Genomic DNA, 12,565 nt, shown 5'->3' with positions numbered 1-12,565 from the left:
CTTAAAATATCTCCAAAGTATCCAGAGATCATCACAAAAACATCTTAAAACAATGAACCAATTAGATGGGTGTATCCCGCTGCAGGGGATGGATGGTGGGCAGTCAATATCTTCACATGAGTCTGTGACTGACTCTCCGGTACAGGAGCCAAGCACTCCAGGTAATGAACTGCCTGCTTGATATATATCCCTCACAGGGTTGGATTGCAGTGGTGCAACATGGTACTGCAACACCAGCAAATTATTTGATTAGCCATTTCTCTTCCATGACGCTTCCCTTGCACACAGAGAAATCTCTTACACACATGCGCTTACTGTCTAACAGTGTTTCAACATGTCCGCTGTCAAACTCTCATGAGGTTTTATAGGGTTATGCTGTCTTTTCATGATGCTATTGCAGATCGTGTAACCCTGGACACATCTGAACCAATGAGGAGTTAAATGCTGTTTTAGCTTCTTTTTTTCTTTTTTTCCTAAACTCTATTAAACTCCCCTGAAATGAAAAGCACAAATCATTTTTAGAGCTGTATCCTGGTATTTTTCGTCCACTGAGCATCCAGAAAGGCAACCTGCTAGAGTGAACTTGATGAATGATTTAAAGTTGTGAGCAAATTGTCTGTAAAGGCTGAAAACAGCTCATATCCAGAACAAAACAACAGGGCCTCTGCTAACATGTGAGCACACCAGCCGGGACTTGTAGACCCCCCCAGGTTAGTGTGTGTAACAGAATCATCCTGTACATCAGGGTTGCCAACTTTGGGTACCTGGCTGGAGTGAGATTTTGATGTCATGGGTTTAATTACACATATGTGCACTACTGTAAATGAATGCTATCGTGTCAGTAGCGGGACCTTAGCATATATATATAGGATATATTGTAGTGGTTGACATAATTCACTCATGGAACTACAGGTTGGGGGTATTGTTCCGCACGGACATGTTTGTTGACTGTACGTACTGTGTGCCCACCTGTCTTCTTCCTAATAAATATATATATATAAAAGACATCACAAAGTGCATTTTGCATGATAGGTCCCCTTTAAAATAGTTCTCCAACTAATCTGAGCAGACCACCTCTAAAGTTTAGTTTCTCATCGTAATGATCAATATTTTTTATGTCAAACAAGAAGTTAATAACAAACAAACCAAAATGTGCCAAAGACCTGTAACAGGCTTTCTGCAGCCCCCTTTTTGGATCGTATTAATTATAGGATCCCTGGCTTAAATCCAAAGTGTAAACAACTTTCTTGCTCTCTGATCCAAAGTCACAATGTTGAAAGTATTTCACAGAATGTTTCTGTGCAAATTGTCATCACTGTATATTAGGATGCCTTAGGCGTCCATTAACAAAATGAGCTGGTTCATATTTAGCAGTCATGTTTCACCACTCATGTCTACACTGCAGTTCATTTTATAGTATAGCTGGTGGTTTGTCATGATTTGGCGTGTCATAATAAAGTGAGTGTGATAGAAAAAGGGGGTAGGTGCAAGGTTTTACTTATTTTAAGCATTTTATACCACCATTTTGTCTGGCATTACAAATAGTAATATGTTTTTCTGATTTCAATTTAATTTAAAAAAGTGATAAAGTGCAGTGAAGCCAGTCTTACTTTTTGAAGATCTCCAAACACAAAACAACATTGTTATTTACTGAGGTGAAGTAAACCCATAACACAGGAGATTTACAGTACTTTTATTAAATTAATGTACACTTTAAAGTCCCCCCTCAACTCATTAATGTGTGTTTCTTATTTTGACTTCACTTGGATGTTTGAGCTCCACTGTTCAGAATGATGTATGAGCAGAGTTGCACAATTCTCTACACAAAACCAGACATGCATCCTTTTTCTCGAACAGGTTTTAAGTCTCTGCAAATGGATATGCAGCGATATCATATAGAGATTAAGGAAAAGCACTCACTATAAGGTACCGTAGGACAAACACATTTAGCCATCTTTAACACTCCCATATGTTGCAAAATGATCTGCAGTAATATAACAAATATATAGTTTGTAGAAACGAACAAAAACTATAGTCGTATAGATCCAATTGTTGTTTCTTTCAGGACTTGGATTTAACAATATGATATTGCTTTAAATGTTTGAAATCAATGAAAACATCTGTATTCTGTGCAAACAATCTGACTGTGCCCCCAACAAGTAATGGTAAAAACCTAATCAGTCCCATTGATCTGCTCTCAATGATCCAGAATAGAAGTCTTCAGAGTTAGAATTTATAACCCAAGATGAGTCCCTTTGGGTTTCTCTTCACGCCGGACACAGTTCCATGGCCATTATAATGAGGCTTTAAGTAGCGTGGCGACTGTAAATCTGCCTTGCCAGGAATGCACTGCCCCTTGTCTGACTGGACCTCACCTCACTAAATCTCACATCCAGGCCCAGAGAATAATGTATTGTCTTCTCCTGAGCACACTCGCCAAAACAGTGTGAAGTCAGCAAATGATTGCAAGTCATTGTGATTGTCAGCTAATTGTTAATGGGAAGAGAATTAAGCCCAGATATCTATATCGACATCTGCTCTCAGATATGTCTGGGTTGTTGTATTGAGGATGCTGTGACAACAGGATCCTTTCTCTGGCATGTGACTATACTGGGCTCAAGATCCTCTGATATGATTTTTAACAATTTCTTGGAGGATCCACAGGTCTGCATGTTTTTAATTGAGTTGTGTGTCTTTACTGTAGGTAAATACTGAATCCAAACATACTCATATTATTGGGTGTGTGGGGGCAAAAGATGTTAGACAAATACATATGAGTCATACTTAATGCAATGAGTGTATATTAGCCTATTACTCCCCCAACATTCAGGCAGGCACGTCTTAACCGAATCCAAGCAAAAGTATTCTATATCAACACAAATCAACAAGTTTCCCTGTCTATTTGCAAAACACAGCTAATAACAGATTCAGTGGCATTTTAGGCATATGTTACCTTCTATCTAAAACAGCTCCTGAGGTGGTGCACTCACATTAGCCAAACACAGACCGGGAGCAGGACCTGAGGACTCGCTGGAGAGAGCAGCGCGCCAGGGCAGGCTGTGCGCTTTGGCAGAGCGTAAATACCCGAGAGAGGGAACTCAGAGAATTTCATGGGACGGATTGCTGTAAAGTAACCACACCACGGAGCAACGGATATCGCTATTCGGTCAATTATCTCTTTCTCGTGCATCAGCACGAGAGCGTGTATCATTCCGGAATGCCCGAGAGGAAGAGCGCGGAACACCGCAGCTTTGAGGCTTCATCACCGAGAGCTCCCGCGGAGCAGATGGTGCCGAAAAAATGACTCGTGTTCTCTCCATCTTCGCATACTTCTTCTCTTTGATCCACTGTAAGTGTGTCTTTCTTTACATTATGTGACCCAAACTACTTAGAACTGTTTTGCTTGTATTTGTTTGTCAGCTCCACATTTGTTTTTGGGGAAAGTGCTTCTGTTGGGAGAAGTGATTGTGTTTCGTGAAGTGTCCCGAAGTCGAATTGCAGCTCTTTATTTGGATTTAAGCTACGTTTTCAGTACAGTTGGTAAATTGTGTAGCTTACACGATAACAGAGACCAAACATTTCTTACTTTATTGTTCAACCTACAAATAAAATGTGAGATCTTAAAAATAGTATTTTATCTTAATCAAAAACACATGCATGGATAGCATGTATGTTTTTTTTAGGTGTAATTTGATTATCAGTCATGCCATACAATGTGGCCTGTAGTAGGCCTAGTCATCAAACCAACAGCAAGTGCAGGGTCACATCCACTTTGCCTCTACAACAATATATGACAATTGTACACATAGCAAAATGTCACATTATTTGAAGAATTTGAGGCTTACATTTATGTGGGTTTCCTTGGTAAAAAACACATTTACTTCACTATTTATCTCACAGGATATATATTTTCAATTGGAATATAAAGAGTACCCCATACTGATAATCCCACATACTGATAATCCCACATACTGACAAGCCTTTTATCAGATGGTTTAACATGTAAGTGGTGAATCCTCTTGTCTTTCAAAGAAACAATGCCACTACATCTACTTTTTTCTCCATGTAAGCGAAAGGAATAAAAAGACCAAGAAGATGCCCAAATCTTATTAACACTGATATTGAAGTCACCAATACAATAAGTATAAGTGGATGAAATTAGCATTTATACTTTGTACCTGACTCAACCTATGCCCAATGTTTTGCTTCATTCACACACTTCATTATGCTTTCAAACATAATACACGTTTGAAAAATAATGTTTTTCAGTGTGCTGTGCAGAGTGACCTTATCAACTTCACAACAGCTGAATGTACCATTAACACGCCTGACCTCACTCTCGATCAACATAATGTCAACAGAACACTTATAAAGCACTACACATTTAACACATTTAACCTAAACACACACACACACACACACACACACACACACACACACACACACACACACACACACACACACACACACACACACACACACACACACACACACACACACACACACACACACACACCAGTGGCAGTCTACAGCAGGTAATCACAAGTTTGGGTGGTTTGATAGCGCCCTGTACCTCTGGGGAAGGCAGAGCTTGTTTCTGTCAGGTCTCCGAGGGCTTTGACAACACACCATCTGTGGAGTGCTGTGGAGATCCCACTGTATTGGATGGGATCTGAGCCAAGTGACTGACAAAGGCACAGTCATGGCAGCCTGCGCTGACCCATGCGGCCAGACTGACTGCATGCCACGCCCTGCAAAGCCCCGGGAGTCTGTGTGCCGATAATGGCACACACAGTTTGATACTGCACAGGAGAGGCACTGGAAGTCTAACAATGTTCCTAATTGTACGCTGCAGCATCACGTAGCTTGAAAAACAGGCATATGTGCTGATTCTCTGGAGTTCTGCAGCCATGAATATCACTCTGCTGAGTATTGACAACAGTAGCAGTGGGCCCATTAGTATCAGTCCCACCTCATTGGAGGGCTTCCCACAAGAAAGCCGACTCAGCTACTTCAGACCATGTGGGGGCATTAATAACCTGCTGCATGCAAGGCAAATGGAAGAGCTACTGCTACATGTTTTCATTTGGCTCCAAATGAGAAGCACTGATCATCAGTTTCAATCAGGCTTGTCTTCACCCCTGATGTGGGCTTCATTTATCAGGGATGGAGGTAGAAGGAGTCGAAGGTTACTCTTAGCCTATTCTCACTTGAGAGATGCATCCAGTGGTTTGGCTTTATGAAGAAGCAACATTACTCAAATGCTTCGAAAAATATCTGCGCTTTTTGGGGAAATTACTTTAGGGCCTTCATTATAGTATAATTTCCACAACACAGCCATCCCTGGCTTCCTTAATTGGCAGCGGCTGTTTCCCTTAAGAGTTTATGTGCAGTTTGTATGAGGCAGTCAGACACACTCAAAAGATAGAGGAAGAACAGTTTTTTGTTAAACAGATTTATTCATTATTGTGTTTCAGTGTATGAAATATTGATTTAAGTATCATAATTCGATAACTTAGTGCCAAAGCAGGAAATACGAAAAGAGTGACTTGTAGAAAATGTAGTTTTTAGGTCGTTGTAAACCAGTGTTTCTCAAACTTTTTCAAGGACCACTTAACCAATAAAGAAACACTCGCGGACCACCTAACTCCACAAATATCCAAAATCACATCGTTTTTCTAGAACAGATTACAAATTGCCTGAAAATGGTACAAACAAGTGGCAACATGTGTGATGAAGGTTTTACGCTGGGCTATATCATGCAATCGAAAGTGAAACTTGAGCTTGCTCCATTGCGGAGATATTCCCGCGAGAGTGCGGAAAACTTAAATGTATTTATTTATTTCAAATGTGAAATGTTACCAATATACTCACGGACCACTATTGGGCGCTCACGGACCACCAGTGGTCCGCGGACCACACTTTGAGAAGCACTGAAAAACAATTGTTTTCTCATATCTGAATGCCCAGAATGGCCAGAATGTTTAACAGCAGTAGTCTTGTTTGTTCCATAGTGGGAAATCAATTCAATTGTGATTTTCAGATGGTTTGTTTCATTAAAGGTGGGGTAGGTAAGTTTGAGAAACCGTCTCGAGATACACTTTTTGTTATATTCCATGGAATGCTCTTAACATCCCGATAGCAATGAATATCTTAAGTGCTTTGACAAAAAATCCATAAAAAAATGTCATCTGTGGAAGCCGTAGTACTGTAAAAAGCACGACCAATCATTTTAGCCGGCCCGGCTAAAATAACTGGATGGCCTACCTGCCTGTCAGCCTTCCATCTGTGCACAAACTTATCTCGTGCCCTCATTGGTCATGTGCGCGTTCGTGTGTGTTGGAGGAGGGGCTCTGTAAGGAAGTGGCAGATTTTTTCCGGCTGTGTATTTTCAAATTTTAGCGATCTCAAGCTGGTTTCTCCAAAATTACCTACTCCACCTTTAAGTGGCTGCAAACAACTTAGTAGTTTAGTTGTTTTATAAGTGGATCTGTTTGAAAACAAGAACGAACCTTACATTTTCAGAGCATAAAAGTCTCTCTCCATGGATACCTAGGTCCAATTTCTCCAAGGTCCAAGTGGTTTGGCTTGATACTGATGTTTGGGATGTGTAAACATCTGCATAAACATAATCATTTGAAAACATGTTGTCACCAGGTACCAGCAGTGCTGACTCAGAGGAGCGTCTCATGAACTGGTTGCTGGGAGAGGATCGCTACAATCTGCTCATCCGCCCGGCGGTCAACAGGAGCGAGAGAGTCCCAGTGAAGCTGCAGGTGTCTCTGGCTCAGCTCATCAGTGTGGTAAGGCACCAAATACTTCTACCCATCATGTGTGTGCATCTGTGTGTGTGAGGGAGACAAGATGACAAAGAGAGAGGCAGAAAAAGAATGAAAGAAAGAGGATTAGGGGTGTTGAAATTAATTGTTTCTACGATGCATCGCGATGCGGACGTGGACGATTCTCTTGCTATTTTCAGACGATACGTGCGTAAAGTTTGTGAAGGCAGGAGGAAAAAAGCTTCCGCGATCACGTCTCCTGTGTTCCTCCAAACCCCGCCCCCCTCTGAAAATAATGAGTGACAGGCTGATAGTGACCCGATAGAAACTTTATTATTCACTTAATCACTGATTGAGATATGATGAAGCTAATCTCCTACAATCATGGGATTAATGTAACAGTAAGACAGAGAATGTAAGTGTGCACCCACATGCACTATTTTTGTTTTTATATGCTGTTGTTGTAAATACTCCTGTTGTCTGCTGTGTTCAGACTCAAGTCATGTTTGTGATGCCACATTCAGGACCTTCAGTGTCCTTTTTTTTTTAACAGAAGACCGTTGCTAGAAGCTGCAGCTAGACCGCAGAAGCATTCGTTTTTTGTTTTTGAGGATGGAACAATTTCACACACGGATACTGTATGGATGCTAGAGCTATACAATTGATTTATTTTGGTTTATAAATTAATGTCAAGACATTTATGTTATTGATTTCTGAAGCACTTTCTAAATAATAAAAAGGGAGTATTTACTGCATGTATTCATTGATGAAAAAGAAGCCATGTGCAGTAATATAGAAAATTGAGGATGCAACGCATTGGTATGCATCGTGATGCATCGTGATGCATGGGATATCGAATCGAATCGGTGACAGGATAATCGTAATCGAATCGAATCGTGAGACCAGTGAAGATGTACAGCCCTAAAGAGGATGCCACAAAGCTTTGAGAGAGCAGTTCATTACAGACCAGCCTTTGCAGAGAGGCTGTGAGTGGATGGATGAAGTGGAGGATAGATGTGGTCAGCTGTGATCCCTGCCTCTGTCATGTCCAGATTATAGCACATTGGATTAAAAGCGGCCATAAAGCTGTTTTAGCCACAGTGATAGAGGCTCTCCTCTGGTTTACAGTGGAGGCTCCTCCCAGTTGCAGACCAAGGCAGAAAGGATAATTCACAGCCTCACTTTATGAGTTTGCATTGTACCCATGGAGTAATTGCCATTTGGTATGACTTTATTGGATGTGTATGTCATGGCTGTGTGATGACAATGCCACCGACATGCATGTTAAGAAGCAATCTAAGATGAGTGAAGGTATTAAATTCAGTTGTTTTTGTAGATACCAGTTAACAGGATGGTTAACCCTAACCCTAACCCAGAAGTTATTAACAACTCTGTCCTTAAAATGATATGCCTTTGATTTGCATTGAGACAAAAAGGAGCTGTTTAGAATCTGACAGTGTGCAATCAAGATAGTAATTCTTTCTGTGCACAAAAAAAAGGTTGGGGACATCAGCATAGACTTCCTCCTTCCCTTACTTTTTAACAACATTATTTGACTTCTTTGCTCGCCTCTATCTAGTTTGCCGTCTAGCCTCCATAATCATGGTACGGTGATACACCTAGGTATTGTGCAAACGAGCTATTGTTACTGGTTATTGTAGGTAAAGTGCTACTTAAGTTCGGCATCACATACAACATGTATGTGATGCTATGCTACTTAAGTTCGCCATCACATACAACATGTATGTGATGTTATGCTATGTGGCTTTTTATTCCTCCTTCACTAAAATATTTGGTTATAGACTTCTGTATTTATATTTGATCTAGACATATTTTTCGTATTTTAAAATAAGCTATTCCACAATTTCACTGCCCTGTGAACTGCAGTATTAGCCTCTATGGTAAAATACACCTTGTTGGGATCACTTCTAGAGTATTCTGAACAATTCATGGCTTAGATGAGTGTTTAGGGTCAGCTAAATTGCAGTTATATTTCAATTTGAAATGTTAACTGTAACTGTTCATGAAAACCTTTCCTTAAAGTAACTTCTACCTCGTTTGTACATTTCCAGAATGAGAGAGAGCAGATCATGACCACAAATGTCTGGCTCACTCAGGTAAGTGTGATAAACCTCAGTCATACTCTCAGTAATACCACTCAGTCTTGATACATGTCCTTCCCCCTGATCTTGAATTAAACCATATCCACTTTCCTCTCTGTGTGGAACAAACTGCTTCTATAATTGTGCTCCAAACACATTTAACTGATAATGAAGCATGTAATTAGAAAAGAGCTGGTCTTAAATACTTGTTTGAATTTGGACTTGACGGCAGGCCTCTCTTTCTCTCCAGCACTGGGTGGATTACAGGTTATCATGGGACCCTGAAAAGTATGAAGGTATCAAGAAGCTGCGCATTCCCTCCAGACATATCTGGCTACCAGATATTGTCCTGTACAACAAGTAAGAACCACTGAAATCTCATATTGTTATGTTACAGAAAGATTTTACACTTCTATACAGTAAGATGAAATCTATATTTAAGGATAGAGATGGGAAACTTTTTCTGATAGCTAGACATTTAAAAATTAAGATGGGTTCTGATCACCATCATTATCTTTCCAAACTGAATCTCTGAATCTATAGTACAGAGTTTATATATGATTGAAGGTTTTAGTCTTTCCTCTGTGGATTTTGGTTTTGATATTGATTTTCCTGTCCTTGGCTGTAGGAAATAAGCAATAAAACTGTTCAGTATGAGTAGCTCTCCTCTTATCTGCACTTCGCTGTGATTGCAGGGTTGATTACACAGGCCTTGGAGATTGATTAAAAAGCTCTTATAAGTTTTTCCTCTTTCTTCTTCCTCTCATAGCGCTGATGGTACCTATGAGGTAACAGTTTTCACGAATGCCATTGTATTCTCCAATGGCACCATCAACTGGCTCCCCCCGGCCATCTACAAAAGTGCCTGTAAGATCGAGGTCAAGCATTTTCCCTTCGACCTGCAGAACTGCACCCTCAAGTTCCGCTCTTGGACGTATGATCACACCGAGATCGACCTGATCCTGAAGTCTGAGATGGCTAGTATGGATGATTTTACGCCCAGTGGGGAGTGGGATATCCTGGCGCTGCCGGGCAGACGGACTGTCAACCCTCTGGATCCCACATATGTGGACCTCACATATGACTTCATTATTAAGAGGAAGCCCCTTTTCTACACCATAAACCTCATAATTCCTTGCATTTTGATCACCTCTCTGGCCATTCTGGTCTTCTACTTACCCTCAGACTGCGGGGAGAAGATGACCCTCTGCATCTCCGTGCTCTTGGCTCTCACTGTGTTCTTGCTTTTGATCTCAAAGATAGTTCCTCCCACCTCATTGGATGTGCCCCTGATCGGAAAGTACCTGATGTTCACCATGGTGCTCGTGACTTTCTCCATTATCACCAGTGTGTGCGTGCTCAACGTCCACCATCGCTCCCCAAGCACCCACACCATGCCTTCCTGGGTCAAGCTGATATTCCTCGTCAAACTGCCTGCCTTACTCTTCATGAGACGCCCTCAAAATAACTCTGCACGCCAGAGACTTCGCCAGCAGCGGTGTCTACGGGGGAGGAGATCCATTTTGGGTATGGGTTACCCAGTCCGAGCCAAAACAGGTATCACAATGTCAAATTCTGCCCTGCTATCTTCCGACTCTGCCTTCTCTACACCAGGACACAAAACTGTAGTTCCTCCGCTGGGCTACAGCCACTCCAACAGGAAGGGGGACACGCGCCCAAATGATTACCTTCCCAGTAGTTTCACTTCTACCCAGGACTCCCAGCCGAGAAGCAACTCAGACTGGGCTGCTAATGTCCAGGAGGCGGTGAACGGGGTGCGCTTTGTGGCTGAGCACATGATGGGAGATGATGATGATCAGAGTGTATGTATACACATTTCAACTTTTCATTGCATGTATACAATGCTGGTATGAAGTTTGTTTGTAATGTTTGTGCCACTTAATAATCTAATATATCAAATGTACAACTTTAGCAAGATGAACATTTTAAATATTAGGTTTTTTAAAAATATTGCGCACAAATGTCAAGCTATTACATCCCTAGTTCTTTAAAAACATAAACATATCCCGCTATGAAGCTATGTTCTGTCACTATTTCAGCCTCAGTCAAAAATCGAAGTGCTGTAATGGATAATTGCAGCAATCTGACACCATCGTCAATACACTCTTGTTCCCAATAAACTGGATCAAAGGTGTTGGTATAACACTGTACATTCTGTGACACCGGTAATAACTAATAACGTTAGGTACTGGATGTGACCTAGCAAATTAAAGGCAGACCTTGGTCATCAATCCCTTCCTCTGAAAAATCAATAAAAGAAGGAGGGAACCAGGAATGAGAAATTACTTGATTTTAAAACTACCAAGGTCAGCAGCAAAAATGGGATGAATAGGTCAATAGCTTTTTTTAGTGTAGGCAAGCAATAAGGAAAATGTCTTTTAAAAGATATAATTAAAATATTTTCGCATGCAGCATCCTAAGACCAAGCTAACCTAAGCAATATTATTATTTTTATGAATGGATATAATGCATTTGAAAACGTTATACTATTACTGAAGACTCTTTTTCCATTTCAGTCCAATTGAAGGTGGTTCTTGCAGATAATAATCCAGCAAATTGACAAGATGTACAGTATAAGATGTGTAACAAGGGTTTTACAGATTGTTTGTTTGCAAAGAACTTTGATTCAGAAACAGATTCTCTCTCACACTTAGTCACTCATTAATTCACTCTGTTGCATAGGCATTCCTGGCAGTGTCCAGCTATGAAACACTCAATCAAGATTATTTGGTCAAATCTCTACTCTGCATTACTTCTGGTTTATTATTATAAATGTCTGTGTGAACTTTATTGTGACCAAAACCTGCACGCTGCCTAATTTTCATTACATTTCTGTATATTTGCAGGTGATAGAGGACTGGAAGTATGTGGCTATGGTGGTGGATCGTATGTTCCTGTGGATCTTTGTGATAGTGTGTGTGACGGGCACCCTGGGCTTATTTCTGCAGCCTGTCTTCCAGACTCAGATCGTCCCCAACCAACAGCCCAGCTCAGAGGCTCCACGCATATGATGAACCACGAAGAACACGGGGCGAGTTTTGATCATTTTATCTTTTTCAGCAATCAAGAAATTAGGTTAGGGTAAGTATTTTTTTTGTGTTTAGTTAAAGCCTATAACCCTATGGTGAGATGCAAACTCATTGTGTACATCAGTGAAGAGACATGATCTTTTTGCAAGATAACAACATCAAATGTCCCCTGATAATTAAAACCACATGGTCGACAGCAATAAAACCCTCTACAGCACACATTATTTGGTGGAAATTGTACTTCAGTAAGGGACCTCAAGTGACATTAGAGGTCATTTCCTTTAATGTCTAAGGACAACTGCAGACCTGGATTGAATGAAGCTTTCACCCCACTGAAGTATGCTGAACAGTTACAGAAATACACCAAATATGTCTGAGAAGTGATTAACATCTTTCAGCAAGATGTTGGGGCAACTGTGACTCAGAAGGACAGTAGTTCATTACCCCGCCGCTGCAGTCAACATATTGATATGTCCTCCGTCAAGATACTTAACCCCAAATTGCTCCAGATGGCATGGCCAACGGTGTGTGAGTGAGTACGGATGTTAGTTTCCCTAAGCAGGTGGCACCTTCAGAGGCGTTTTTATATGTACAAAAGTGGTGGGGCGCGAACAACTTAGATGTGTATACATAA

At 40.9% G+C, this 12,565-nt stretch overlaps 1 protein-coding gene across 3 annotated transcripts in view; it reads left to right on the top strand.

Annotated features, from left to right (window-relative positions):
• Positions 1-12,565, top strand: part of chrnb4 (cholinergic receptor, nicotinic, beta 4 (neuronal)) — a 24,929-nt gene extending 12,364 nt beyond the window's left edge. Inside the window, exons 1-7 of one of the 3 annotated variants that reach the window (XM_034116098.1) lie at positions 3,219-3,349; positions 6,658-6,803; positions 8,852-8,896; positions 9,132-9,241; positions 9,651-10,408; positions 10,496-10,704; positions 11,749-12,565. In XM_034116098.1, the coding sequence (XP_033971989.1) occupies positions 3,301-3,349; positions 6,658-6,803; positions 8,852-8,896; positions 9,132-9,241; positions 9,651-10,408; positions 10,496-10,704; positions 11,749-11,913 (1,482 nt within the window). In that variant the 5' untranslated portion in view covers positions 3,219-3,300 and the 3' untranslated portion in view covers positions 11,914-12,565. Of the gene's footprint in view, positions 1-3,218; positions 3,350-6,657; positions 6,804-8,851; positions 8,897-9,131; positions 9,242-9,650; positions 10,705-11,748 lie in introns of those variants that run through there. The other 2 variants (XM_034116096.1, XM_034116097.1) reach the window with 2 other exon arrangements.

This window comes from Trematomus bernacchii, unplaced genomic scaffold, assembly GCF_902827165.1.
Source record: "Trematomus bernacchii unplaced genomic scaffold, fTreBer1.1, whole genome shotgun sequence".
NCBI classification, from domain to species: Eukaryota; Metazoa; Chordata; class Actinopteri; order Perciformes; family Nototheniidae; genus Trematomus; species Trematomus bernacchii.
Note: the sequence above shows the minus strand (reverse complement) of the source record. Positions and strands in the feature narration are given on the sequence as shown.